Raw genomic sequence first — 27,157 nt, 5'->3', positions numbered from 1 at the left:
TAAACTTTGGCAGGCTCAGAGAGAAATATTGATAATCCTTATTTAATGACTGCCTCTTTTAGCAACCATTCAATTACAATACTGATAGAAAAAAATAACCTTACAACTTTTAAGACCTTCACAGGTCTGTAAAGCAAAGGAAAGCTGAAGGAAGATCATAGGTGCAGTCACTTAATGACCACTTCACTTAACAGTAACTTAACCGAGTTACTAGTCCCAATTGTGATTGCTAAATGAGGACTACCTGTAAAAAGTTGGCTAGAATGCACAAGTAGAGAATACCAGCAGAAACATCTGTAGAATTTTCACCATCATGATAATACCCATTTAGTAGTAGTAGTAGTAGTAGTAGTAGTAGTAGTAGTAGTAATAATAATAATAATAATAATAATAATAATAATAATAATAATAATGGGGTTGGAAGGTACCTTGGAGGTCATCTAGTCCAACCCCCTGCTCAGCCAGGAAACCCTATCCCATTTCAGACAAATGGCTGTCCAGTTTCTTCTTAAAAACTTCCAGTGTTGGAGCATTCACCACTTCTGGAGGCAAGTTGTTCCATTGGTTAATTGTTCTAACTATCAGGAAGTTTCTCCTTAGTTCTAGGTTGCTTCTCTTCTTGATTAGTTTCCATCCGTTGCTTCTTGTCCTGCCTTCAGGTGCTTTGGAGAATAGCTTGACTCCCTCTTCTTTGTGGCAGCCCCTGAGATATTGGAACACTGCTACCATGTCCCCCCTTGCCCTTCTCTTCATTAAACTAGACATACCCAATTCCAGCAACCTTCTTACATGTTTTAGCTTCCAGTCCCCTTATCATCATTTAAGTGTGATGTTTTTAGCACTGGTGATATTAAGTAGATTATAGACAAGTGCTTGACCTATTTTCATTCATCTGTTACCTTAATAGAATGCAAGAGGGTATGATCACTGAACTTTGGTCCTTGCTAAGGATAATGCATCAATTTTAAAATAAGTAGGGTTTTTTTCTTCCAATGAATAGATGTTAAACTGTTTAATATTCAGATTTTAATGCATGGCATTATGTTTCATCTTCCCCATTATATAGGTGGGGCAGCTGGAGGTGGCTATTCTCAGGTTATTCCTATGGAAGAGGTGAACTTCAAATTTATTCCTTTATAAATACACTGGGTGTGTATTTCTCATATATGTGTTCCAGGATGTCAAGATCTACCATATGTTCAGAAATTTAGAGTGATGGGAATTCTTTTCCCTGATATTACATGTAGAGAACCTGTGTGGTTTGATCCTGACGTATGATTCCCAATAGTCATAGACATTTAGCTTGGGGATAGATATTATTTCCAATCCTTGTCATTTCTGCATGTATTTAATTGTAAATCCATTCGACTATGAACATCATTTTTGAACTGATTTAAAATTTAGAGAAATGTGCAATCTGGATAATTGTTCCAGTCTCTGTGTGTGTTCAGATATTAGAAATTAAATTAGTTTGTTTAAACATGTGGAACAAATTAAATTTTCCTCATATATCAGCCTTGCTGTAAATGAACAATTTTGGGGCTTATTAGATAAATGCCTTTACAATGTATTGTAAAGTATAACATTGAAGATCTTTTCATCCTAAACACTTGGACCACAAGTTAAGGAATTGTGGTAATCCTCACTTTATAAAGCACTAATGTTTTGTAACACTTGCCACTTAAAGTGTGGCAACTCAATTAAACTGGTCTGGCATATCAAAGAGAAAGTAATTCCTTGTACATTGAAACACACTTATAGAATTGGCCGTCACAAGGCACCTGACTTAGAAAATTAGGCAGATTCAGGGAGTATCTGCAGGGTATGGTCTTAAAAGTCAAGTGGGTGGCCATCATCCTGTGATTGAAGTTTTCTGCCTGCTTTCATGTACATTGGGATATGCTTCAACAACACCATCACAATCATCTTCTCAATTTCTTTGACTGTACCTTGAGGACAACCCTGGGAAATTGATGGAAAAGAAAGCTATCTGCCTCCTAGCAATGACAATAAAAAGAAATCTTGGCATGCCAAAGGGGAGAAGCCAAATTTATAACAAATTCTCTTCATGCATTATCTGTTCCTAACTAATCAAACTTCAAATGTCTTCAATAACAACCACAAGAATTTCCTGCCAGTTTCTTGAGAGATTGGCATAAGTTTTGGTGGCAACAATTTCATTGTGTTTTATCATTTTAAAATGTTTAGTGTCTTAATAGTAATAGTTTTTGAACTGTAAGCTGCTCAGATTCATTGAGTGAGATGGATGGCTATAGAAATTGATTGAATGAATGAATACTTCTCAGTAACTTAGAAGCAATTGATGATGGGATATCATGCTAGGGTGAGAAAATTATGCAGTGGGAAGAGAGAAATTTATTTTTCTCCCTCCAGAAAGTTCTGCAAAAAAAAAATGTAGGAGAGGGCCTCTCTTTTTCTCTGAGAAGGCATTCACTCTGCTAGGAGAGAACTACCGTCTGCCACGCCTCTAGAATGGCACTGAATCTTGTAGCCTTGATCTGGGGGTTTAACTAGATTTAGTCAAAGGTTTGAGATAACGGTTGGGATATTTTCCATGCTCTCTTTTTCTCTGCAGTTTAATCTCCATCTCACGGGTGACATCCATGCTATTACTGCTGCCAATAACCTGGTTGCTGCTGCTATTGATGCCCGCATCTTCCATGAGGCGTCACAGTCTGATCAGGTAATTTGATGCAATTAATGACTTTCTTTTCTAGGGTGCTTTGTCCTTAGTCTGTTTGCTGAGATTTATTGTGTGCTGATATCTCCTTAATTACATGCTTTGTTCTTTAAGGCACTCTATTCACGGTTGGTTCCTTCAGTTGACGGTATTAGGAATTTCTCTGATGTTCAGATTCGGAGACTACAGGTGAGCTTGCTTGTAATCCCCATCTTGTTTGTACTTCTCAAACTATCCTCAATGCTTGCAAGTGTAGAATTGAATATAGAGAGCAAATGTCAGTAGTTTGTCCCATTACCTTTCAATTAAATCTGATCCCTACCAACTTTTGAATATATACAGGTATTTTTCTCTGTGACCCTTTTTAAATCTGATGTTATATTGCTACCAGTTTTGTCAAAAAGGGGCTTAGGAACACTGGACATTGCACAGATTCAAAATTTTAATACATTATTTTCTCTTAAAATATAGGCAAGTTAATATAAAAATATAATAAATTAGAAAGGAATATGCATCACTTCCAGAGGCTTTTTGAATAATCGTAGCAATATTTTCACTTTGTTTCCTTCAAAGGAATACCGGAGCCTCTATTGAAATAATTCAGTTTTTTATCTTTTTACATACAGACAAATGTGGCCTAGTTTACTATGTCTTCCTTGAGGCAGAACAGGGTCTTCCCAAAGTATGAGACAAAGGCAAAGCTATGTTAAACGATCATAACTCATATCAGAGAGTAACACTGATTTAATACAAAACCAAACTTTATAAGGATGACCTTATATTTTATCCATCAGATATTTCCAAGAGTTTATTTCAGTTTTGCACATAATGTAGTTACCTGGGAAACTATAATACTATTTTTCCCAGTGCTGCCAATTTCTCATCATAATCTTCCTCCAAGTTCTAATTGAGAAATTGATAATGATGACTTCCCCATTCCAGCTACCCATCATAAGCGGCCAAAGATTGCTACCAGTACCCACATAGTATGATGAGCAATGACTCTGGGCTTGAATATGGCATGATCTAAACCAGATGTGATAGATGCATGGATACAGCCCTGACCTTTTCTGGATGCTTAGCCCAGGGATACGCATCCTTTCCTGAGCAAAGGGTGCATTTGGCCTTTAAATGGCATGCTGGGCATAGTTCTGTAAAACATAATTGGTGGGCAAGTCAAAAACTAAAACTGATTTAATTTTGTTTATATTTCATTAAAATAAATATGGTTAATGCAATTACTCTCTAGTCACCTATTTTATCATTTTCCCCCTTTCTCTCATTAAAAGCTACAATTTGATAACAATTTTGGAGGTTCTATGCAAGCCTTTTGGGTATTCAGATTGGCTTCCATTGTTGTAGCTTTTCTCCTTTTATCTTTGCCCTGTGTTATGGACAGTACAAGACACTTGCATTCAGTGAAAGCATTTTAGGGAAGGGTGGTTTTTTTCTGCCTGTGTATTTTGCTGATATTGAGGGAGCAAAATAAAAATCGGGAATTCTGCTCATTGACCCTATGAAGGAATCTTAAAATTGCTGCTGGTTTTAGTGAATAATTGCACTAAAGACAATTTTTGAATTCTACTTTTAAGACTTCCAGATAGGTTTTGCATTCCAGCTGCATCCCTTTATGATACTTCTAAAAAAGTTTTTTTAATTACTTTGCTTAAAGACTAATTTCCTGTAACTTGTCGATGTCTTTCTCTCTCCCTCCCTCCCTCCCTCCCCCCCCCCTCTCTCTCACACACACACATTTCTTTCCTCCTCAGAGATTACATATTATGAAAATGGACCCAGCAACTTTGACAAATGATGAAATAAACAAATTTGTGAGATTGGATATCGATCCAGATAGCATAACATGGCAACGAGGTATTGCAGCACAAGTAACCTCCAGAAGAAAAGGAGAAAAGCTGTTTGGAAGAAAGATGGTTCTGTTTATCGGGATACAGATTAAAGTCTAAGCAAGGAATAAATATCTGCTGAGTCCTTCACACTTAGTTTTTAAGATCCATTTAGTTTTGGACAATTTAATAATTAAATTGTGTTCGCCCTGGAGAAAGATTTTGCAACGGGATTGCCAGCAGTAGGGATTTCTTTCTCCAGGGCTGATTTCAGTCATTATTTCCTACCCCATAAATGAACTGTCAATGCCATTTATCTATTTTGGGTAGGAAATGTTTTTTATGCATTGGTGGGAAGATTTGCATTTAACTTAATTCCAGCACAGAAATAGGAGCTAGGCATTTTGTTATTCTCAGGAATGCATGAGTTCATTGTGTTATCTATTCTATTGTTAGAGTAGTTCCCTAAATTTTCACTTGGTATGAATTATGTGTTGGCCATTTGGATTTTTGGTCAAAATGATTTTCCCTTTGCCTTTTGACAACCATCTTGCTCAAGGCATATAACTAAGGGGGTTGGTTGTTTTACATATAATCTGCTCGGACAACTTTCATTATCAGATAGATTAAAACATTAAAATATCCGTAAGTCATTCCTTAACTTATTATTCATCAGAAAATTCATTTATAGACTTTCTCATAAGTTGAACTATTACAGCAGAATGGTACTATTTGGCATATTCCTGTTCAGGTCCCCAAACAGTGTGCACCCTTTGTTCTCTGAACATGTTGAGTCTTCATTAGGCTGTTTTTGTAATGTAAAATTATCTTTGACAGTCACTGTCACTCAAGTTCACCTTCCCTTGCTGTGACAATTTCAGTACTGTGGTGCAATTCTACAAGGGGTAGAAAATTATGCAAATAGAGGTCTTGGTGCTCTCTGAGCTTGGCTGTTTACTTGCAGATGTTTCATTACCTAACTAGGTAACATCATCAGTGCTGCACTGATGATGTTACCTAGTTGGGTAATAAAACATTTGCAAGCAAACAGCCAAGCTCAGAGAGTACCAAGAACTCCACAATTCAATCCTGAACTACACATATTCTCTTCTATTGGAATTATGCAAATTTGATCCAATTAGTAGTTTCCTCTGCAGCAGAGTAGAGGAGGCTGCTATGGACTCTTTACATGAGCTCCTTCTTTGGACTTGTTCCTCAATCTTGCTGTTCCTGTGGAGGAGCTTCAGGACTGGACATAGTTTTGAGGTGGCTTTTAGCAAACTGCCTTCCTGTTGGGTCACAGTAAGTGATTCCACTTTTGAGTCTCTGGAGGCTGTTGTTTCACAGATCAGTGTGTTAGAGACATTATAAGAAATTAAAATCAAGGTGTTCTTGAATTTTGCTGCTAAAAGCTGACTAAAATGTCAGGAAACAGTTAAAGGTAGACTGGACAGGTCTTTTAGCCTGTACAGTTTTGATGCCAAATTTATAGCTCTTGATGAATCTTGTAATTAAACTCTTGTTGGTTTGTTTTTAATCTTAACTAGTAGAGATTTGCACTCATGGTAGTGAAGTATTTACCTGCTATTTATTAAGGAAGCCCAAGTTTTTTTGGGAGGGGTGGGGGGTTCTGTGAGCATGAAAAATAATGATGATGAGGGTGATGCCTTATGGTAGTGTTTCATGGTTGGCTGAAGAATTCTGGAAGTTGAAGTCCATGCATCTTAAAGATGATATGGTTGAGAAACACTCCTTTAATGAATCTACTCATTAAACCCAATGTAATTCCAAAGAAGTGGCTTTTTTTTTTCAAGCTTTGGGATATTGAAAAGGTCAAGTTTCTTTAATGAATAGCAGGCTACTGTTCTTCCAAAGCATTTTCAAGTTTTCTTATATAGGAATAGTCTGTGAAGAAACAATTTAAGCAGTTCTGTGTAGAAGTTAACTATGAAGAGGCAAAGATGCAAGGTTGTAATTTAATTCTTATGATGTCAATACATCAAAAACTGCATGTCATTCCGCAGTTCAATGAAACTTTTTCCAAATGTAGCCTATTAATCAGCATCATGCTGAGAACAGATTATGGTTCTTTCCACACTTGCTCTCAATCTTATGCTAGTTTACTTTTTCCCAATATTTTCAAGGAGAAATTAATTTGCATACAATTTCCTAGTAAATGAGATACGAAACATAATCTCAAAAGACTGACTCTTAATATATACATGGATTTTTTTGTTTTATCCTATGATTAGTATTCCATATAAAGTTTATACACAGAAGATAACTTTATACATATTTTCTTGGTATCAAAATTGCTTAAACAAAAGTAGCTATGTATTTCTTCCTTCCTGGGGAATTCCTGCTGTCAGATAAAATAATCAGTGCAAATGGAAAAAAGCAAATTACAGAAGAATATTGACCAGGCGTCTTTCAATGGTACTGAAAATATAGATCATCCCTCTCCAATTGTGCACCTTTTGTGTATTCTGAACTTCAGTTTTCATCACTCCTGGATATTAGGAGATGATGGAATTTAAAATTCAGCATACATGAAGGGCATAAGCTGGTGAAGATTACCTTATATTATGCAAATTCTGTTTCCCATTGCCTTGTTTTGAGATTTGCTTGTGTATCTGGGCAACTTGAAATAACATTCTATAAAACCACATGCATATTTAAAATATGAATAACAGTGTGGCTTGTTTCTCAAAGTGTTGATCTACGATTGGGAGATCTAGGTTTAAGTCTATCCTCAATCATGGAAGTTGGTTGATTAGCCCAACCAACTTCACAAGTTGCTGTTTGGGAATTAAAATCAAAGATGTCAGGGGAAGTCACCCTAAAACCTTGGAGAAACAGCCAGACATCTATATAATAAAGAAGTACATTTTTTAAAAAAAATCCTGTGGGTTGCCATGTTAGCAATTTATTTCTCATAGCCTTTATTCTAATGACTTACCTTTGTGAGATAACTTTGAAGGCATTAATAGTTTAAAATGTACATGTATAAAAGATTGCTATGTTCCCCATGTTCACCCTTTTGTCTTCCCACCTTCTTTTATGTAGTACTGGATACAAATGATAGGTTTCTGCGAACCATTACAATTGGGCAGTCTCCATCTGAGAAGGGATACACACGCACAGTAAGTGTCCTTTCTCTTTCACTCAAATTCTTTTAGTATAGCAGGCATTATTATCCCAACTGAGGGCTGATTTTGAGCTAAGGTTTTGTGCATCTTTCTCTGTTTTTCTGATGTACCCATCCCCATTTTGCCTCCATTTTGAGGGCTGCTACTACTAATAGTGATTGTGTGAAGAAGTTTGGCATATCTGAGATGTTTTCTTTGAGTGTTTGCCCTTTTTCATGTACAGAATGACACCATTCTTAGAATGCTCAAAAAGCTACCATCTACCTGATGCTGTCCAGATGATCAATGACTGCTAATTAGGAGATCTGGGAAGTGTACTTCCGAACAGCCGGAAGTACAGCACTAAATTTGGAAAAGGCTACCAGAGTTGCTTAGAACTGATTCTCTTTCTAGATTATTGTGACTCCATAATTATAGGTATTATGTCCTGTCTATGTCTTTTTAAATCAAATACTCCAGCTGTGTTCAGTTATATCTATTTTTGACCTTGCTTGCTTTTTATCTTCCTTGCAGGCCCATTTTGACATTACAGTAGCTAGTGAGATCATGGCAGTTTTAGCACTCACAAACAGCCTGGAGAATATGAGAGAACGCCTGGGCAAAATGGTGGTCGCCTCCAGCAAGAAAGGAATTCCAATCACCACAGAAGATCTGGTAATTGAATATGATTCTGCTTGGAAGAAAATGCAACTCTGGAAGACTCAGTTCACTCATTTCTGAGATTATATGTGTTTCAACTATGACAGAAGTAGCCAGCTTCAGTCATATCAAGCAATGTATTTTGATCACTGGAGTTCCTGCAAAGCTAGGTTCAATGGTCCTTGTCTAATTTGGCAAGATTTATAGAATAACAATTCAATATTTCTAAATGTATCTAGTAAATAATTTTAAATATTAATCTTGAAAACTGGGACATTAAAATTTAGCTTCCTCCAAATTTCTGGCAGTAAAGTTTAAAAGCATGGAACAAACTGGATTCTAAGTAAAGCTTAAACATGGCCAGTTGAATTTGCCCTTTTATGACCTATTTGTGTACAAAAACTGAGAAAATGGGTCATCATGATTATAAAAAATAGGTTTATTAGCTTGAAATGCCATAAAACTAAAAAATGTGCAAGAACTGCTACTTAAATAATTCTTCCTACTTATTTCCTTAGGGAGTGAGTGGTGCCCTGGCAGTTTTGATGAAAGATGCTATTAAGCCCAATCTCATGCAGACTTTGGAAGTAAGTATAGTTTGTGCAGATACTTTTTACTGAAAATAGGGGCATACATTAAAATACAGTCTATTTCAGTGGTTTATGTGGATTACTCTCCATTGTCATTAAATGTTTCTGCCAATTATCAAATAAAAGGGAGGACAGCAATATGATAGCCATAGGAAGTATGCACATACGTCCTCCTCAGCAGTATCCATAGGTTCCCAAAAGTAAATGTAAAATAATGTAAAATAATTTATTTAGAAACTAAATAAGCTTTTAGCTTTTTTAAAAAATGCATTTAAAATAAAGAAAACTGGTAAGATTGTGACATTTCACATAATCATTCTTCCTAATCTCAGATGTCAACATCTCACATGTTTTTGAGACATGAAAACTTTATAAGATGCAATGTTCTCTTGAAATTTGAGAATTTATTGTAATGCTTGTTAGAATTTTGGATTAAATTGTTGGTTTATTTATAATGCCATCTATATCAGCTTCTAGAATTCTATGTAGCATATGGGATGATGATTTGTGTCTTCTCACCTTCCTTTTGCAGTTTTCTTTGTAATTTAAGGGAATGATTGTTATTATTTATTATGAATGCTGTTAATTTTAAAGAGTAAAACAGATCTAGGTATTGGCCAATATTTTTTTGGATGTGACCTTTCTTTTTTTACAAAATCTTCCATATCTCATACAATTGGCTGCTCAGTGCTATTTCTTTTCCAGTCCTCCTACATTGCTATCCCCCATGGAATTCATTATCATTGATTACTTGAATGGCTTTAAAAGGGATTAGATAAATGTATGGAGGGCAGGTATTTCAGAGCTTGTTTATCTTGAAGTTTAGTGTTATCTCTGGATTAGGCCCTGCATGCCTCCAAATACCAATTTCAGGAGGCAAATGAGATGAAAATTTTTTCCTGCATCTTCTACTTCTGAACACACCTGAGGCATTTGATTTGCTATTTTGAGAAACAAAAGTCTGAACTAGGATTGATGTTACTTTTACCCTGCAGCACTGTTCTTATGTTCCTATATTAGCTCCTCTCAAAACTACTCCATTTTGCTTACTCACCATCTTTCTTGTCTTTTAGCTGTTTTCTTTCTTTCATAGAAACTACCTTGGGAAGCATTTATTTGAGGGGCTCTACATAAAATCAACCTGTTATCAAGCCTACAAAATTCACAGGCCATTCCCTTGCAGAGCTTTGTTTTTTTCTGACTTACAAGTTCTTTCACAAAGTTATTGTCTTTGTATGCAAAAAAGACCACTCTATTTTCCATGGCAGGGATTTTTGCCGCTTCCATTGAGGTTCTGCAGCTTTTTGCGTCTCCTCCTAATTTCAGATGTCAGCATCTTCTGTCTCTTGTATCAATAATTCAGAAATGTACATGTATGCACCAACATTATACATCTCTTGCCTGTCAATGAATTGCTACCAGTTCCATGCATCGGTGCCTCATAGGGCTTTTGCTGTCATTCTTTCACCCACCCCTCTAAAATTATTAGTGGCCCAACCCTAAAACCCCATTTCATCCCTCTTTCATCACAAAAATAGTATTATTGTTTCTTCTGTTCTACTCTCCCTCTGTATTTTTTCCTATTGGCTTTTTAATATTTTGGGTGAATGAGACATATATTAAAAAGAGACTGAGTGAGCAAGAGCTGCCTATTCCTTCTCAGTGTTAGTGTATATGATTGGGTCTTATGATGTATAGGGTGATTACTTTTATATGATATGTTCTGATTTGCCTTGCAGAGTTTTAGCTAAAGGCAAAATTCAGATACGCTTCAACATTTTCTTTCAGATACCATTGGTCTCTTTTTTAAAAAAGTAAGACCATATAAATGCAGGGAGTTTATAGACTTGCAAAGTAGATACCTTTTGGGGAGTCCCTTAAGACTCCCGTCGCCCAGATGTGTTTGAGTTTGACCAGAAATGTTGAGAACTTGGGAAGGTTCCACTAAACTGAATGTATTTTGCTGGAATGTCCTCTTATAGTACTCATGATGTTAGGTCATTTTCCTTGTGATGCATTTTTCTTGTCTTCCAGATGCTATAAAATTTTATAGCCCTATGTATGCTTATTTATATGAAAAACTTTTACTGAGTGCAGTAAATACTGGAAGGGTATGTTAGTTTGCCATGTTCTAGATGACAAGATATTTATTTATTTATTTATTTTTATTTCCTTTCCTCTGTTTCTGTTCATATCTGACAGGGTAATCCAGTGTTTGTCCATGCTGGTCCATTTGCTAACATCGCTCATGGCAACTCATCTGTCCTGGCAGACAGAATTGCCCTGAAGCTTGTTGGCAAGGATGGGTTTGTTGGTAAGTCTCTTTTCATCTTCAGGCATGGGTTCTTTATAAAATACATTGTTATATGATGTAGTGAAGTTTAAGTGCTTTTAAAGTTTGGGAAGGCAAATGCATCATAGACCACTCTCTCAAAGCCATTAGTCACAAGGGGAGTTCTCCATGTTCAGAGAACAAACCATGTCTATGAGGCACAGCAGGAAATTGCTACTGCTGTTATGTCTTGTTGGTGGAGTCTCTAAGAACTGACCATTAAGGGAGAAGGTGTTACTTAATCCAGCAGCCAGGCTCTTCTGATATCTTACTGCCTATTTTTAAAGAAAGAACGGGTTGGATGTGCAAAGTAACTGAATTAGAGAGTATAAAGGAGCATTGATTTCCTCAGCTAAAGAAATTAGATGTACTACAGTAGGTACTGGGAATAAAAGTAAAAGAACACTCATAAGTTTATTATAGTTAATTATAGGTTAACAAAAGATTTTCTGAGAGAAATAAAATGACATGAAATCAGTCTTACATTATTTTCTGTTTTTTAATTCCTTTCCATTCCTTTAGGAGAAAGTCTCAATTTGTTTTGCACAATTATTACTTAGCATGGTATTTGTTCAGTTACCATCTTGGAAGGATTCTTGCTATACTAGTCACCTTTAGAGATACAATTCAGACAAAAGGAAGTTATAATCATGAGATGCCTATGACAGAAGATCTGTAAGCTTATCTGTTAGCACTGCTGTTTCCTTAGCTGTCCTCTTCTCTGAGCATTTTGCTAATCTGCTGCTGCTCTTTGTTTTTAAATTATAAACCTCCAGTCATGTCATCTTAATCATTTAAGCAATTCCAACATGTAATTTAATTTTTACAATTCCAGGAGGGTTTTAATATAAATGCCCCAAATTTTCAGGGGAGGAAAGAGGACAAATTTATAAGAATAATGCTAAGCAAAAAAAAGAAAAGAAAACAGATTGTACGTAATAATGACTTTTATTATTCTGCATGCAGTGACTGAAGCTGGCTTCGGAGCTGATATTGGCATGGAAAAATTCTTTGACATCAAATGTCGGTATTCCGGTTTGCAGCCTCATGTGGTAGTCTTGGTTGCCACCATACGAGCTCTGAAAATGCATGGTGGAGGACCTACAGTAAGTGCTGATCCTGGTCTTAGAAATTTCGGTATGCCATGATTGATGCTGGGCTTAACTAATAGTACCAAATTCTGTTAGCTATATTTGTCATCAGCAACTTTGAAAGACTTTCTCCCAATTATTTCTTAGATAAATGAAGATAATAACTGCCAAATTTCTTAGCACCTTGTCCCATTACCTAATAACCTAAGTGGGCTCTGCAGTCATCTTCAAAGGCCCTTTGGCAGTCAAGTATCCCTGCCAAATGAAGTGGCTGGAGTGGAAAAAAATCTCAGTTTTAGGGATTGAAATAACTTCTCCAATAAGACACTGGATTTGTGGTTTTCCAGTGCCTGGATTTGTGGTTTTCCAATTCTGGGGGGGAAATTGCCTTCTCCAGATATTGTTATAATTCTGCACTTAGTTGGAATTTAAGTCTAGTTCTATACTGGCATATTTAATTTTATGTTTACTGTGCTATGTGATTCTCCTGTTTTGTAGTGGGTTTAGAAATGTATAATGGTTTAATAGTGCTATCTTCACTCCAGAGAACTTTAGTTATTTTGGAAGATTAGAAGCAATAATCATTGCTTGATATGCATTTTGGGGGCCAAAAAACTACCTTGTATAAAGTATACAAACAGAAATGAGTCATAATGAAACTTGATGTTATGTGGTTCCTCCTTTTCCTAAAGGAGATGCATTCATGCTCTTCTCCAGACAGATAGAACTTCAGAGTTGCTTACTGCTTTTCCAGTGTGGTTTGTTTTGTGCATAAAGGAAAGCTTGTATTTAATACTATTGATGGTTAGATGAAATAAGCATTTTTTTTTAATTTGACCAGAATAAATTTTCCATATCATGATTTCCAGTTCAGACGATACTACACACTATTTTTAAGGGAAGCAAAAAGTGACATGTTTCTTCTAGCTCGTAGGAAAAAGGACAGAAAGATTTCATGTAATTAATGCTAAATTTTGAGATCCTGTGGTAAATTTGCTTACAAAATGCTTGCCATGGGAGATTTGCCTATTCACAAAATGGCTGCCACAATCACAAAACACCCACTTACCCAGAAGCAAATTAACTTCCTAGGATGCTCTCTACTGTCCCAGTGGGACCTTTTGCAGACCAAATGCATTCCTATAAATAATAGTAAAGCTGCAGCTGGTTCTTTGCTTTTCTCTTTATTCTCAGTCACTGGTGATGAAGCCTATAGGAAAATATTTCTGTCTCTTCTATATGGCAGATTAGCAAACAGTTTCAGAGACTCAGATTGCCATAGACACCAGGCTAAAAAACATAGGCTGTCAGGAACAGGATTTGAGTTCAAAGCATTAAGATTTTATCCTGTCACCTATACACTGGAATCTTAGAAACTTAATACCCAAGGTAAATTGGTGCTATATGAGGGTCAGCAGAATTCACAGGGGGCTGGATTTGGGTTTCTTGTGGCTATTATTCCAAAGTAATGACACATTTAACCCCACCCTCCAGCTCAGTGTGAAGAGAGCCCACCAACTTCTGCAAAGAGATGGCATTACAACAAAGCCCATTTAAATTATTAGAACAGATTCAGAATGAATGGCCTTCAGAGACTATAGCCTTCTGTTTATGTATACCAAAATACACCAAAAGAGGGACATTGAACAGTTGATATTCTGCTGCCCAAGTGATATAAGGGAGCAATACCCAGTTCCCAAAACACCTCTTGTCTTGAAGTCCAATACATACAAAATCAAAAGTTGCTATCAGTATGGGCCTAAAAATTGAACTGAGCAATTCTTGAATATGATTTGGCATTAGAGACCAACTTGGACCCAGGGTAACTTGCCACATTAAGATATATCAATTAGTTTGAAGGAAAAAGAGAAACATGGCACTTACAATAGGGATCCCTGAACTACTGGATTTCCCACAAGCAAGACTCAAGAGAGGGCTAACAGTAAATATGACAGGTAAACAAGCAGCTTTCTTCATTTCCATTTGCCTGAGCAGACAAGTGGCACAATTTTAATTAGTGCTCTTTCTTTTGGAAAACTTCCTCTCAGATCTAGCAATTCACTATTTCACTGCATGGGATTTGTCATTAGGACTTAGGACTTTAATAACTGACTCCTTCAAGCCCATTAGACAAATTTCCATTACTATTCTTCTCTTGAAAACAGCCCTTTAATAATTCTAGCTTCTTATATGATGTTTGGGAGCAAGGGTTGATCTCATAAAGGATCTATATATTTTCTACCAAGTCAAGATGGTTCTAAGACTAGTTCCCTGCTTCATGCTATAGTCATTTCATTTAGCACAACTTCTCAACAATTTCCTAGTCCCAGATCAGTCCAGGGAACATACAGTACTTGGTTCAAGCTGGATGTGTAGAGGGCTCAGAGAATCTACCTCAAATTCATTAGATAAGCAAAAGACAACAGACTGTTTCTTCTACAAAGCAGAGAATCAGAGATGATGAATTACTGCTCCACAATATATGAATGGATTGAAGAATACTTTGCCTTGTCACATTGACCCATTGTGGAAATATTGTTAGAGTGTTTCTGTTGGCTTTATTTATGGTGACTGAGAATGGTAATTTGCTTTAATTGTAAAATATGTTTCTGTTTATTAGAAGGTGAATATGACATTCTATTTTTAGGAAGAGGGAAACCAGATGGCCCTAGGGCTAAGATGAGAGTTAGTTAATTGTATTCTTATGCTATTATACTCTGATGATTTTTAATTTGAGGGGAGAACATTGTGTTGTATCCAAACATTTTTTCTTGACCATATATTGAATTCAAATTATACATTCTAAATTGTTATATAAATTCAAAAAAGAAACAATGGTAATTTAAATACATATAAATCAGATGGGGAAGATATTCTATTAGAATTATGAATATGCACTCTAGAACAGTGGTTCTCAACCTTTTTATACTGATGACCCCGGTCATAAGGACGCGCTGCGCATGCGCGGCGCGGCACACATGCGCAGTGCCGCCAGCCGAGGGAAAAAAATGGCGGATCGCGTTGTTTGGCGACCCCCGTGAAATGGTCGTTCGACCCCAAATGGGGTCGCGACCCACAGGTTGAGAACCGCTGCTCTAGAAGAATTTCTTAATTCTTTCCCAAACTCAATTCATGAAGAAGTCCGCTAATAAATTTCAGTTTGAAATACAAAAATATAAAATTGAGATACCAGAAGAATATCCTTTTGTTCCTTGATTGTCTTACTTTTATTCTTTTCAGGTTATGGCTGGAGTCCCCTTGCCCAAAGAATACATTGTGGAGGTAATAATTGTGCTTTTTGATTGTGTTTTGAATGTATATTTTATTTTTTGAATTTATTTTTCTAGATTCTTGTCTTCAGATTCCTTCATTGTCAAGTATTATGTTACTATTTCCATTACCGTAACAAATCAACCTGTTACATAGCTCCTTGCCAAAAAAAAAAAATAAAACTCAAAGCAATCTTGCCACTGCCCCTATTGTTCTCTCTCTCTCTCTCTCTCTCTCTCTCTCTCTCTCTCTCTCTCTCTCTCTCTCTCTCTTACACATGCAAACACACACACACACACACACACACACACACACACAAAAGATTCAGTTTGGTGTAGTAGTTAGGGCATCAGACTAGAAACCAGGAGACCATGAGTTCTAGTCCCACATTAGACATAAAGCCAGATGACTGACCTTGGACCAGTCATATCATGGAAAAAATTAAGTGTGCAAACACAGAAATTATATAAATAGCATGGCTTTTCTGACTGGCCTTTGGAGATTAGCATCTATATTTTACTTCCTATCTGACCAATTGCAGGCAATTACCATGTTTCCCCAAAAATAAGACGCAACCAGAAAATAAGCCCTGGCATGATATTTTTTGTAACTTTAAACAGTCACTAAATAAGCTATTGAAAGTCAAGGACTATTTGTATAAGCACTTAGTGACTGTGGGGTGGAGAACAGGAGTTGAAAATAGCAGGCCATGTAGGAGTAGTTATTCTACAAAGCACTATAAGGAGTTCATGCTAGAGGCTATATGGATCCTGCTCCTAGCTTCTTGCTGCCCCCAGAATACCCTGACTTTTCCCCCCCATTTCTTGGAGGCACGGTTTTCTGCTATTTTCCTCTATAAAAGCAAATAATCTAAGAATTACGTAGAAATGTACTTGTTATGATGTTTCTCTTCATAGGAAGCCAAGTTATTATTCAAGGGCAGAAATGATAAGTCAGGAAAACTAAAGATGGAAAGGAAAAGAGGAGAATGGAATACAGCTAAATCTTGTTTACATTGAGAGCATTCACTATGCCTCTCCATACAGTTCTATCTTTGCAAAACCAGCCTTATACCACATCTGTTTATAAAATATATATTAGACAGAATAATCTTAAAACTGCTAAAGGCTTATACATTTTATCAAGGACAGTTTTTATGTGATTTTAAACATTTATTACATAAGCAGTACTCATCTGAAGATGCTTCTACTTATTTTAAAGAAGGATCTTCAACAATCCATGGAGCAGTCTTTGTAAAATCTCTATCCTGCAAAAGCCAAAATCTTTTCAACAGAGACTTGGTGCCTTCTAGCTGAAAATGGAAAATGGCCTTCACTTTTTCCCTCTTTGTGCAATTCTTCTTCTTAAAAGATGTTTTCTTTTTTTTTCTTGTAATTCCTTAAATAAAACTACTTTGCAGTTGAATGCAAACATTATTTCATTGCAATTGATCCAACTTAGCCTGTTTATTTCTCTTCAGCTGGTCTTTTTTTCCTTTTTTTATTGTGAATCAAAAAGTGAAGTTTGTAAAATTATGTAGATTAACAAGACTTCCCCCCATTTCAGTCTCATTCCAGCTTTCTTTAACGTTCAACAATTGATTGCCAGGAGACACTTAGCATTTGTTCCTTCTCTGAATTAATCCTTTGGATTGTCTTTGTCATGTGCAGAATATTCCACTGTTGGAGAAAGGTTGCAGTAACCTGCGCAAGCAAATTGAAAATGCCAGAATTTTTGGTGTTCCAGTAGTGGTGGCAGTCAATGCATTCAAGTAAGAACAACAAAGTCCATAGTTCAACAAAGTTCAAGTCCACAGTTTAGGGTGGATGCTAGCTACCTATGCTCTTTGAAATGTACTCAGACAAGAAAGGGTTCAAGACATAAATTATTGGAAAAAGCTAGAACATTAAATTTGGTTTAATTGAAGTTTGACTTAAATGTAAATCACAACAAATACATTTAACATGATTATTCTTCATCTATTTGATGATTTTGTCCTTTGTTCACATTAAAAGTACAATTCACTGGCAGCTTGTAGAGATGCTCTCAGTACTTCAACAATGCAGGAAAATGGGGTGATAAAAGCTAAGGTAGAAGAGTTGGACTGTTATCACTCTTCACTGCAGGAGATAACAAATTTCCTGCACGTCCTCATTTTTTTTAATTAATGCAGATAAAATATTAACATATGTTAGTCTTGGGCAAGCATAACAAGTCTTTTCTAAGTATTGAGCCAAGAAATCTCATTACTGAAGTGTTTCCCTCAGATCAGATCTTCAGAAACCTGGTTCACACATATAGGTAAATGAGTGGGAACTGATTTGAAATGTGGTAAATATTCACATGTCGGATCATTTCTAGAGATAAATAAAATATCTCCCCTACCTCCTCCTAAGCCATCTGTTGGTCCTTCTTGCATGTGTTTTTGTGTTCTTTGTATACAAATGTAATATTCTTATTTTATGGTTTTTATAGTTCAGTGTTTTTACTATTGTTATAAGCTACCCAGAGTTTTGGACGACCATACAATTTTTAAAATAAACTGCACAGATTTGGGTAACGAGATTTGCTGCAGTGACTCTATTCTCTTGTGTGGCATCTCCATTTCAACCTTGAAAAAAATCAAAGTGCCCTGGCTTATCAGGCAAGGCTTTTTCATGCTTGCCAGATGATTTGAGGAAGGTGATCTCAGAATGTCATGAAGAATGCATGCTTAAAATGCTTAATGATTTGCAGCAAGCATTAATAGAATAAAAAGTAAGCTTTTCCCAGTTTCTTTTACCTCCATTAAGGAATATTTCATGTTATTCATCTTCTGTCCTATGGTTTTTGCTCCAGAAATCCTGTCCTTCTAGATTCAAGTCCTCAAGTCCAGCATACCCTACACACTTTTGGAATTTGTCTCTGGTGCATAAGCTCTCAGTGTGTATACAAATAACAAGTAATATATCTTAGATAATAAATAAAAATATAAATAAGTAAATAATCATAAATATAATGAGGTACAATAAAATATGTTGTTCTTTGGAACAAATGAATGAGGTAAATCAGGAAAGTATAATAAAAAGACTACAACTGTACTTTATCAAGATAGGCTCCAATAAAATCTTGCAAATTTATCTGTAGCTTCTTCCCCCCCCCCTTTTTTTTTTAACTAAGTCTGAGTCTCTTTCTTGTGCTGTACTTTCCTGCTTAACATATGTTTCTTCTGTATTTGTTATTGTCTGAATGGCTTCTGCCACATTATCTCCATGGCTCCCTACAGAAGTACACAATTCCTGTATAGCCACCTCGTCTATCTTTTGGGCTCAGTGCCTGAGGGAGAACCAGGGTCTTCTTAAAGGACAACAGTGACAGGCCAACTGAATGTTAATGATGAATCAGCTATGGTTAGCTTTAACCATAATCATCATAATTTCAAAACTAACCATGGCTGGCAGTAACTTTAGTCCTTATATGCTACTGAAGTTCAGTAATGCTGAAACTGGAGATATGCTCTGTATAGCATAGGAAGCAGGTCTTTTCCAGTAGCTAATGAAACATTTGGAAGATAAAGTATTGGTATATTGGCATTCTAATAAAAAGTAATGTTTGACTTTGCAGATCAGATACAGAGGCAGAACTACAGCTGGTCATCCGGTTGGCTAAGGAAGCTGGTGCTTTTGATGCTGTCAAATGCACCCACTGGGCTGATGGGGGTAAAGGAGCTGTGGCATTAGCAGAAGCAGTGCAGAGGGCATCACAGGTCCCAAGCCATTTCCAGTTCTTGTATGATGTGGAAGTAAGGCTTTGTTTTGAATATTATATTTGGGGGGGGGGAAAATGAAATGCTAAGGAACGAAATGCAAAACAAATAGATGGAAACTATAACTTGTTATCTAACTTTGTATAAAAAGGAATAGGTAAGCTATGAGATGGATTGACTGGCTGATTGTATTAATGCATAGAAGCATACACGACTCAGTATTTCAAAGGAAGACACTTTTTTATCAATGGTTTACAATATGGAGAAAATGACAATACAGTAATAGAAGGAGATTTTTTTTTCTTCCCTACCTTCAGGGGTGGATGTCATTTTAAATATATCATTTCAAGTAATTACAGCAGTTGGCAGAAATCAGTGTTTTTGCCTTAAGATTATTCTGCTCTACAGTAACCGTCACTAAAAGATTTGACCTTCAGCTGAAGTTAACTTTGAGTCCAAAATCAGAATGAAGGTTAAGGAAAATGTGACAATCCTATTAAAAATAACATTGTGAATAACAAATGAAATTTGAGGCTCATAGCTTAAAAACTGAAAGATTGAAATATGTTAATAGATGCTGGAAAAATTTAGCTGGGTAAAAATCTGAGATGAAAATGACTCCCTGGGGAAAGGTCCTTTTGCTTATCTAGGTTCTACAGTGTCCTGTTTTTATTTGCTAGGCTCCTCTGGAAGGAAATGCAGTATTCTAAATAAATAATTTCAGAAAGTGAAGAATCTTGAATATTGAGCAGAGTATTGGGGTTATGACAACAGAATCAGATATGCAGCATTATCACAGCTGGTTACAGAAATATATGACTTGGCTTCCACGGGAATTATTTAGCTCAGTGGTTCTCAACCTGTGCGTCGGGACCCCATTTGGGGTCGAATGACCATTTCACGGGGGTCGCCAAACAACACAGTCCGCCATTTTTTCCCCTTTTCCTTAGCTGTGCTACTCCCTTTTATTCTATTGGCTTTTGAAAGCCAATAGAATAGACTCTCTTGAATAGAGTCTAATTTTATTGGCTTTCCAAAGCCAATAGGAATTGTCCAGGCTGTCTCTGCCCTGCTGAGCCCGCCAAAAGTCCCATTCTGCAAACGGTGCTGCACCAGTTGAGTAGTCCTCGACTTACGACCAGTTGGGGATTGCGGCATTAAAAAGGTTGAGAACCACTGATTTAGCTGAACCAGATTTATAAATGCAGACAAATATCATGGCTCTCTTCAACTAAATCTAATTCAGGTTTCGTGATTTTTGACTCAGCTGCACAATCAAATTATTTTCCAACATCCTCTGCAGCTGTTCCCAGTAGCCAGAACTTGATTTTTATGTTCAGGAGGAAAATAATATAGTTTTAAATTTTAGTGTCTTGATAATGGGTGATGTGAAAGAATAGTTAAATTCACTAGAAACCAAGCTGTTTTAGCTGTTATTAAGTTTCTGCCCACATTTTTTTCTTTCTTACCAGCACTGAATTTTAGTGTGCTGCACAAATTTGAAACTTTCTTGTCATTTCTGTCAAGTTTCTTGATATTTCCTCTTCTTTTATGGAGTGTTTTAAGAGTCTTATTCGATGGAAAAGTATAAAGAAATAATTATAATTTTAAAATGCTATGTCTTATTGTGACTTGTAATTGCATGAAGCTACATTTTACATGTAGTCATCTGTGTGATTTAGAAGTTTTATCAAAATGACAAAAGTTCTTTCCCTTTCCTATGTGCATGCAACAACTGTGTATAAAACTTATGTATGTCACAATATACATTTGATTATTTCCCACACTCCAGGAAAAAAGCGATCCTCTGCAGCTGTTCCCAGTAGCCAGAACTTGATTTTTATGTTCAGGAGGAAAATAATATAGTTTTAAATTTTAGTGTCTTGATAATGGGTGATGTGAAAGAATAGTTAAATTCACTAGAAACCAAGCTGTTTTAGCTGTTATTAAGTTTCTGCCCACATTTTTTTCTTTCTTACCAGCACTGAATTTTAGTGTGCTGCACAAATTTGAAACTTTCTTGTCATTTCTGTCAAGTTTCTTGATATTTCCTCTTCTTTTATGGAGTGTTTTAAGAGTCTTATTCGATGGAAAAGTATAAAGAAATAATTATAATTTTAAAATGCTATGTCTTATTGTGACTTGTAATTGCATGAAGCTACATTTTACATGTAGTCATCTGTGTGATTTAGAAGTTTTATCAAAATGACAAAAGTTCTTTCCCTTTCCTATGTGCATGCAACAACTGTGTATAAAACTTATGTATGTCACAATATACATTTGATTATTTCCCACACTCCAGGAAAAAAGCGATCTCAATATGTATGGAGTATTGCCATCACTTAGTAATAATAATAACAACAACAACAAACAACAACAACAATAATAATAATAATAATAATAATAACAACAACAACTTTATTGTAACTTTGAATGTGCATCAATTAGCATACATCAAAATGAAATTTCATTGCATACAGCTCTCAAAGGGTCACCACTTCTGATATACACTCTTTGTTCATGGCCAGCTGAAGTTTCAGATCATCCATTTTAGTCTCTAGGGAGCTAACAATGGCAAACAGGACAGATGGAAACAGAGCTCAATGTAGATTAGCCCTCAAATTAGCTTCATCCTGTCTCTTCCACCTTTTCCTTAAAGCGCCCTTGCTCCTTTTCGCCCCTAGAGCACGCTGCTGCCGCCTATAACTCCTCCAAAAGCCTCTCTCTCTTCCTCTGGGCCTGCCAAGAGCCTCATCCAGTTCCTTTGCTCCATAAGCCCCAAGACTTCTCCTCCTCTGCCTCCTTTGGAAACAGCCCTGATTTGCAATAGAAACCGTTGCTGGGCCAGCAGTTAGATCTTGCTGTTGGCAGAACAATTTCAAACAGCACAAATGACTTTTAACGGTCTCACCAACACTTCCAAAACAGCTAAAAACTCGCCATACCAGCAAAGATTGTCAGTCGTATGTTACCTTAGTTCCACCACATTGCTCAAAAAAATTAAAATCTTCGCGATCATGTGGCCTATATCCCTTATATCCCCCCCAAAAAACTTTTCACCTTTGAGAGCCAATGCAGCCACAGCCAATCCAGGCACCGCCATTTTAGCTACTTGATAAAATATAGTAGTAGTAGAGAAACCAATCATAGAGGCCTCGGGGAGGAGAGATTAACTTCCTCCCGGAGTCTATGTGTATCTTAGTTCCCCTTTTGTACTAAGCTATGGTTATTTTAACTACAGATCGTGAATAAGCTACACTAAGTCATAACCAGTACATCATGTTACAGCTTTGACTCTTGCTCAGTCAGGAAAGAGAAAGCACATTCATGTGCCATGCTTTCATGGGTTTAATGTGGTAATTGTCACCATTCAGTAATGCTGCCCAATTGGTTGGTTGTGTAGGAATCAGTGTAATCCCAAATACAGCAATCATACCCTTCTCTGCTAAAGTAGCAACACTTCCTCCATGCAAAATACAGTATATTGATGCGGAAACAGTCTAATAGCAGAGAATATTTGTAGCTCAGAGTTGGACTGTGGGGTCCTTAGTACTCTCGGAGCTTGGTTGTTTTCTTGTAGACATTTCATTATCCAACTAGATAACATTGTCAGTGCTAAAAGGGAGTGGGGTTTGCTCTCTTTGTATATGTTAGTGGCTTTTCCTGTCAGTATAGGTGGGAATGTTCTTGATTAGGTTGTTGTTTACTGTTAGGCTATTGTTTACTGTTAACTTGCTTTTTTATTATCTTTTTTTAATGGTATGTAGATATTTATCTCTATGTGCCTGTTAATGGCTGATTTGTCTGAGTGCCAGGCTTCCAGGAAGAGTCACTTCATGTGGCAGTGAAAAAACCAAAGCAAGCTGGGGGACTCCATTGTGCGTGCTTCAAACATGTCACTCCTTTTACAACAACTTATGCCTATATAATTCACATATCATGTTAAATTATAGTTGATGGTGATTGAGTGTGATGTCTGAACCAAGTCATAGCTACTTATTCCCACTAAGCCATAATGTTTGTTTGGTTTTGACTGAGTGTGATATTTCAGCCTAGTTTATGTCAATAGCTATGGGGGTAAAGGCAATTTCTAATAACTATGGAAGTGCAATAGTGGCGAATATCTGTAGTTCAGGTGTAGGATGAGGCTGAAGTTTTGTTCTATAAGCTTGTGGGTTAGTTTCTGAATATTTCATTACCACACTAGGTAACATCTTCAGCGGAGTGGAGTTCAACTATGGGAGTGGCCATATGGGCTTCAGCCTCTATAAAATCCACATTATGTATATGCAGAATAGACTCTGCTGAAAGAAAGCTTTTGTGAAGTGGCATCAGGTTTTCCTTGTAATCTGTATTACATTTTCTCTGAAAAAATACCTAGAAATAGCTGTTTCTGGACTGGTATGTTCTGTACCAGACTAAATGATTTTCCCAAGCCACTGACCCCTGCTTGTGTTGAAATTTTCATATTGATTTAGGAGTTTGGGAACTGCAAATCCCAACATATCCAGGTAGTACCAGATTGTGGGATTCTGGCCAAGATTGTTTGTTTCTAAAGGCTGAAAAATGAAAAACTTCCCATTTTCCTGTTGCAATTATATTGCAGTACATTTTCTGATGAAAAAAAGATGTTTGATGAAACTGCAGTGATTTTCTACAGTCCAAAGGTGTCTTAATTCATTATGTTGTGAGAATAGGAAAATCTCTGCCTGACATGTTTTCTTCTTTTTGTGTGTTCCTAGCTTCCCGTTGTAGAGAAGATCAGAATTATTGCACAGAAGATCTATGGGGCAAATGACATTGAACTGCTGCCAGAAGCTGAGCTGAAAATTATTCAATATACCAAACAGGTACACCTGCAGGCATCCTTTGTCTGGGCTAAATTTAATGCATCTTCTGATCTTACCTGAATAAGCAGGCAGAATTGGGCATAACTACATTTTTGAGAAGTAAAACTAGTGTAAAATTCTTTAGAAAATTTTCCTTTTGGAAGAGAAGACTTCTTTCAGCATTTTGACATGGCTTTAATATGACACTTTCATGCCCTATTTTTTAATACAGCATTTCTTAATACAAAAATCTGGGAGAAATTCTTTTGGTTAATTATTTATGTATTACATATATCACACAAACAATTTTAGCTGAATTCATAGAAAAGCATTCTTTCTATGTGTATACAAGGGATTTTCTTCTTAATTTCCTATGAGTCCATTTAAAATACATTTTGTACTTTTCAAATTTGGCAGTTTCACTGTATATTTAGTTTACTGGATATCCCAAAGTGTGTGAAGGGCCCCGTTTCTTGCTTATATTGACATCCATGATGACATTTTTTTCCTGGCTGCCATATATATTTAATTCTGATCTATCTAGAAAATACTTTATATATTCAGTACCACGGGCACATCTATATTATTAAATGGGGACAAACAACCCCAAAATGAAAGATTAAGAGTAGATCTGTGTCACTTCCTTGCAGAGCCTCCCCTAAGCAGGGACCCTTGGGATAAATTGGAAGTACATCTTCAAAATGTCTAGTCAATATTGTTTCTTTAATGTTAAAACTAAAGACTCTTGATAGTTAGAAAAGAGATGCATGTGATTGCCAGAGATAATCTAACAGATTCAGATAAATCAACTTGTAATACAGTAGATCTGCTTAAACTAAGAAAAGTTAGAGCCAAATGAATTTGACTTTATATAATTTGGTAACTTTTTTCTGGTACACTCTTCAAGTGATATACTTTCTTTTGTAATCATTGACTTTTCTATGTTTGTCGTCTAGGGATTTGGAAACCTGCCCATCTGCATGGCTAAAACCCATTTGTCATTGTCTCATGACCCAGAGCAGAAAGGCGTGCCCACTGGATTCATTTTACCTATAAGAGATGTCCGAGCCAGCGTGGGTGCAGGATTCCTTTATCCCTTAGTAGGAACAGTAAGTGTCACAGTTTGGAAGTCTTGATTTAATATAAGTTGGATCTAGTTGGGTTAGTATTGGGTTATTTGGCTTCAAGCTCCCTCTATTAAAAAAAAAAATCTGCATGCAATTCCACACAATTACTCATATCAATTATAAACTAATATTTCAGGTCCAATAGGTAGTTTGGTACCTGTAGGAACCATGTTGACCACCTCTGAAATAAAGGGTGTTTATTTGCTGACTTTTTATAAATTGACTTGTTTTTGGAGTGTGTTCTTTTCTTTCCTTCAGCATGTTCTGTATGAGTTTTAAAAATAGATCTCTACTAAGCACAGTTCTGCTGTAACATTTCTGAATCTAGATCAGCTTCTCATATGTTATGGGGAATATCACTGGCTTAGGGTCAAGAAAAGAAGGAAAGAAGGAGTGGAAAAAGAAACATGTTTTCTTTCCAAGTTATATTTTTCAGCCCCCAAAAATGTTCTATGGTATTAATAGAAAAACACATATTGTAGCAATGTTTAGAGAAGTAAAACAGTTTGCCTTGTGTGGGCATCTTCAAATTTGAATGACTTGAGTTTTAATTGAGCCTTGAATCTTCTGTACAAGTTAATCCATAGTACTAGCTGATTTTTTTTTAGCCTTACCTTTGGGACAGAATGATAATAAACAAGGTCAAGAATTTAAGAAGCAGATTACTTGACAAAATCATGCCGCTTATGCTAATGAAAAGATAAGCTGGAGCTCAGTAATAGGAAGTCCCATTTGCAGTTAAAGCAGAAGTGACTAATCTACAGGCTATATGTAGTCCTCAGCCCTTTTTGTATTTGTTTGTATGTGGCCTTGAGAGTTCATCGGAATGTATTTATTTATTTGGTGCCTTCTTGTCAGTGTTGACTCCTGGCATCTGCCTGGACAAGTCCCTGCAGTTTTCTTGGCAAGGTTTTTTGGAAGTGGTTTGCCATTGCCTGTTTCCTAGGGCTGAGAGAGTGTGACTGGACCAAGGCCACCCAGTTGGTTTTGTGACTAGGGTAAGAGTAGAACTCACAATCTCTCAGTTTCTAGTCAGCTACCTTAACTACTACCCCAGACTGACCATATCTTCTGCCAATGTTCAGAGGAGTCTTTGGGTGAAAAGAATATGTGTGCTGGAGCAAAGGACTGCTCCCCTTCCATCCAGAAACCTACTGCCCTTTGGAAGTAAAATGGACCATACAGTAATGGCAGAGATCCTATAAAGTTCAAAAATGCCACACAAGGGTTTCCTCTCACCACTTCCTCTTAGATACAAGAGAACTCAAGTACCCAGGCCCTCACCATGATACCCTATAGAAGATTGTTGGTTCCACTTCGGAAGTCCCTGGGTGCAGTTAAAGAAGAACGCTAGCACATCCAAAAGATATAGAATGAGTTTGTAATCTTGCCAAGATCCAAATTCAGGGGAAGATATAGGTAGTTCTCAACTCAGACCACAACTGGGACCAGAATTTTCATTGCTAACAAGGCAGTTGTTTAGTGTGTGTCATGCCTGACTTTATTAGCATTTTTGCCCCGGTTGTTTAAATGAATCACTTAATAGTTGTGAAGTGAATCATGTGGCCATTAAGCAAATCCAGCTTTCCTCCATTGAGTTTGCTTCTTGGAAGCTGACAGGGAAGGTTGCAAATGATGATCACAGGTTACCAAGACACTACAACCATCGTAAATACAGGCTAGTTGGCAAGAGCCTGAATATTGAACATCTGACCATAGGGATGTTCTGACCAATTGTAAGATACTTTTTTCAATGCCATTGTAACTTTGAACAGTCGCTAAGGAATGGTTTTTAAATCGAGGACCACCTGTACAAAGACCTGATTGCTCTTAAAATCAT

At 36.6% G+C, this 27,157-nt stretch overlaps 1 protein-coding gene across 1 annotated transcript in view; it reads left to right on the top strand.

The window, feature by feature from the left end:
• Window positions 1–27,157, top strand: part of MTHFD1 (methylenetetrahydrofolate dehydrogenase, cyclohydrolase and formyltetrahydrofolate synthetase 1) — a 58,025-nt gene that overhangs the window by 26,231 nt on the left and 4,637 nt on the right. The window contains exons 13-26 of the mRNA XM_039336997.1: window positions 1,067–1,113; window positions 2,597–2,704; window positions 2,816–2,890; window positions 4,471–4,573; window positions 7,612–7,688; window positions 8,208–8,348; window positions 8,852–8,920; window positions 11,126–11,237; window positions 12,222–12,361; window positions 15,587–15,628; window positions 17,287–17,387; window positions 19,220–19,397; window positions 24,104–24,211; window positions 25,147–25,299. Of these exons, the coding sequence (XP_039192931.1) occupies window positions 1,067–1,113; window positions 2,597–2,704; window positions 2,816–2,890; window positions 4,471–4,573; window positions 7,612–7,688; window positions 8,208–8,348; window positions 8,852–8,920; window positions 11,126–11,237; window positions 12,222–12,361; window positions 15,587–15,628; window positions 17,287–17,387; window positions 19,220–19,397; window positions 24,104–24,211; window positions 25,147–25,299 (1,454 nt within the window). The remainder of the gene's footprint in view (window positions 1–1,066; window positions 1,114–2,596; window positions 2,705–2,815; window positions 2,891–4,470; window positions 4,574–7,611; window positions 7,689–8,207; window positions 8,349–8,851; window positions 8,921–11,125; window positions 11,238–12,221; window positions 12,362–15,586; window positions 15,629–17,286; window positions 17,388–19,219; window positions 19,398–24,103; window positions 24,212–25,146; window positions 25,300–27,157) is intronic.

Source organism: Crotalus tigris, unplaced genomic scaffold (genome assembly GCF_016545835.1).
Source record: "Crotalus tigris isolate CLP2741 ecotype Arizona unplaced genomic scaffold, ASM1654583v1 scf7180000017548.2638350, whole genome shotgun sequence".
In the NCBI taxonomy this organism is placed as follows: Eukaryota; Metazoa; Chordata; class Lepidosauria; order Squamata; family Viperidae; genus Crotalus; species Crotalus tigris.
This window is presented reverse-complemented; position numbering and strand designations above follow the sequence as displayed.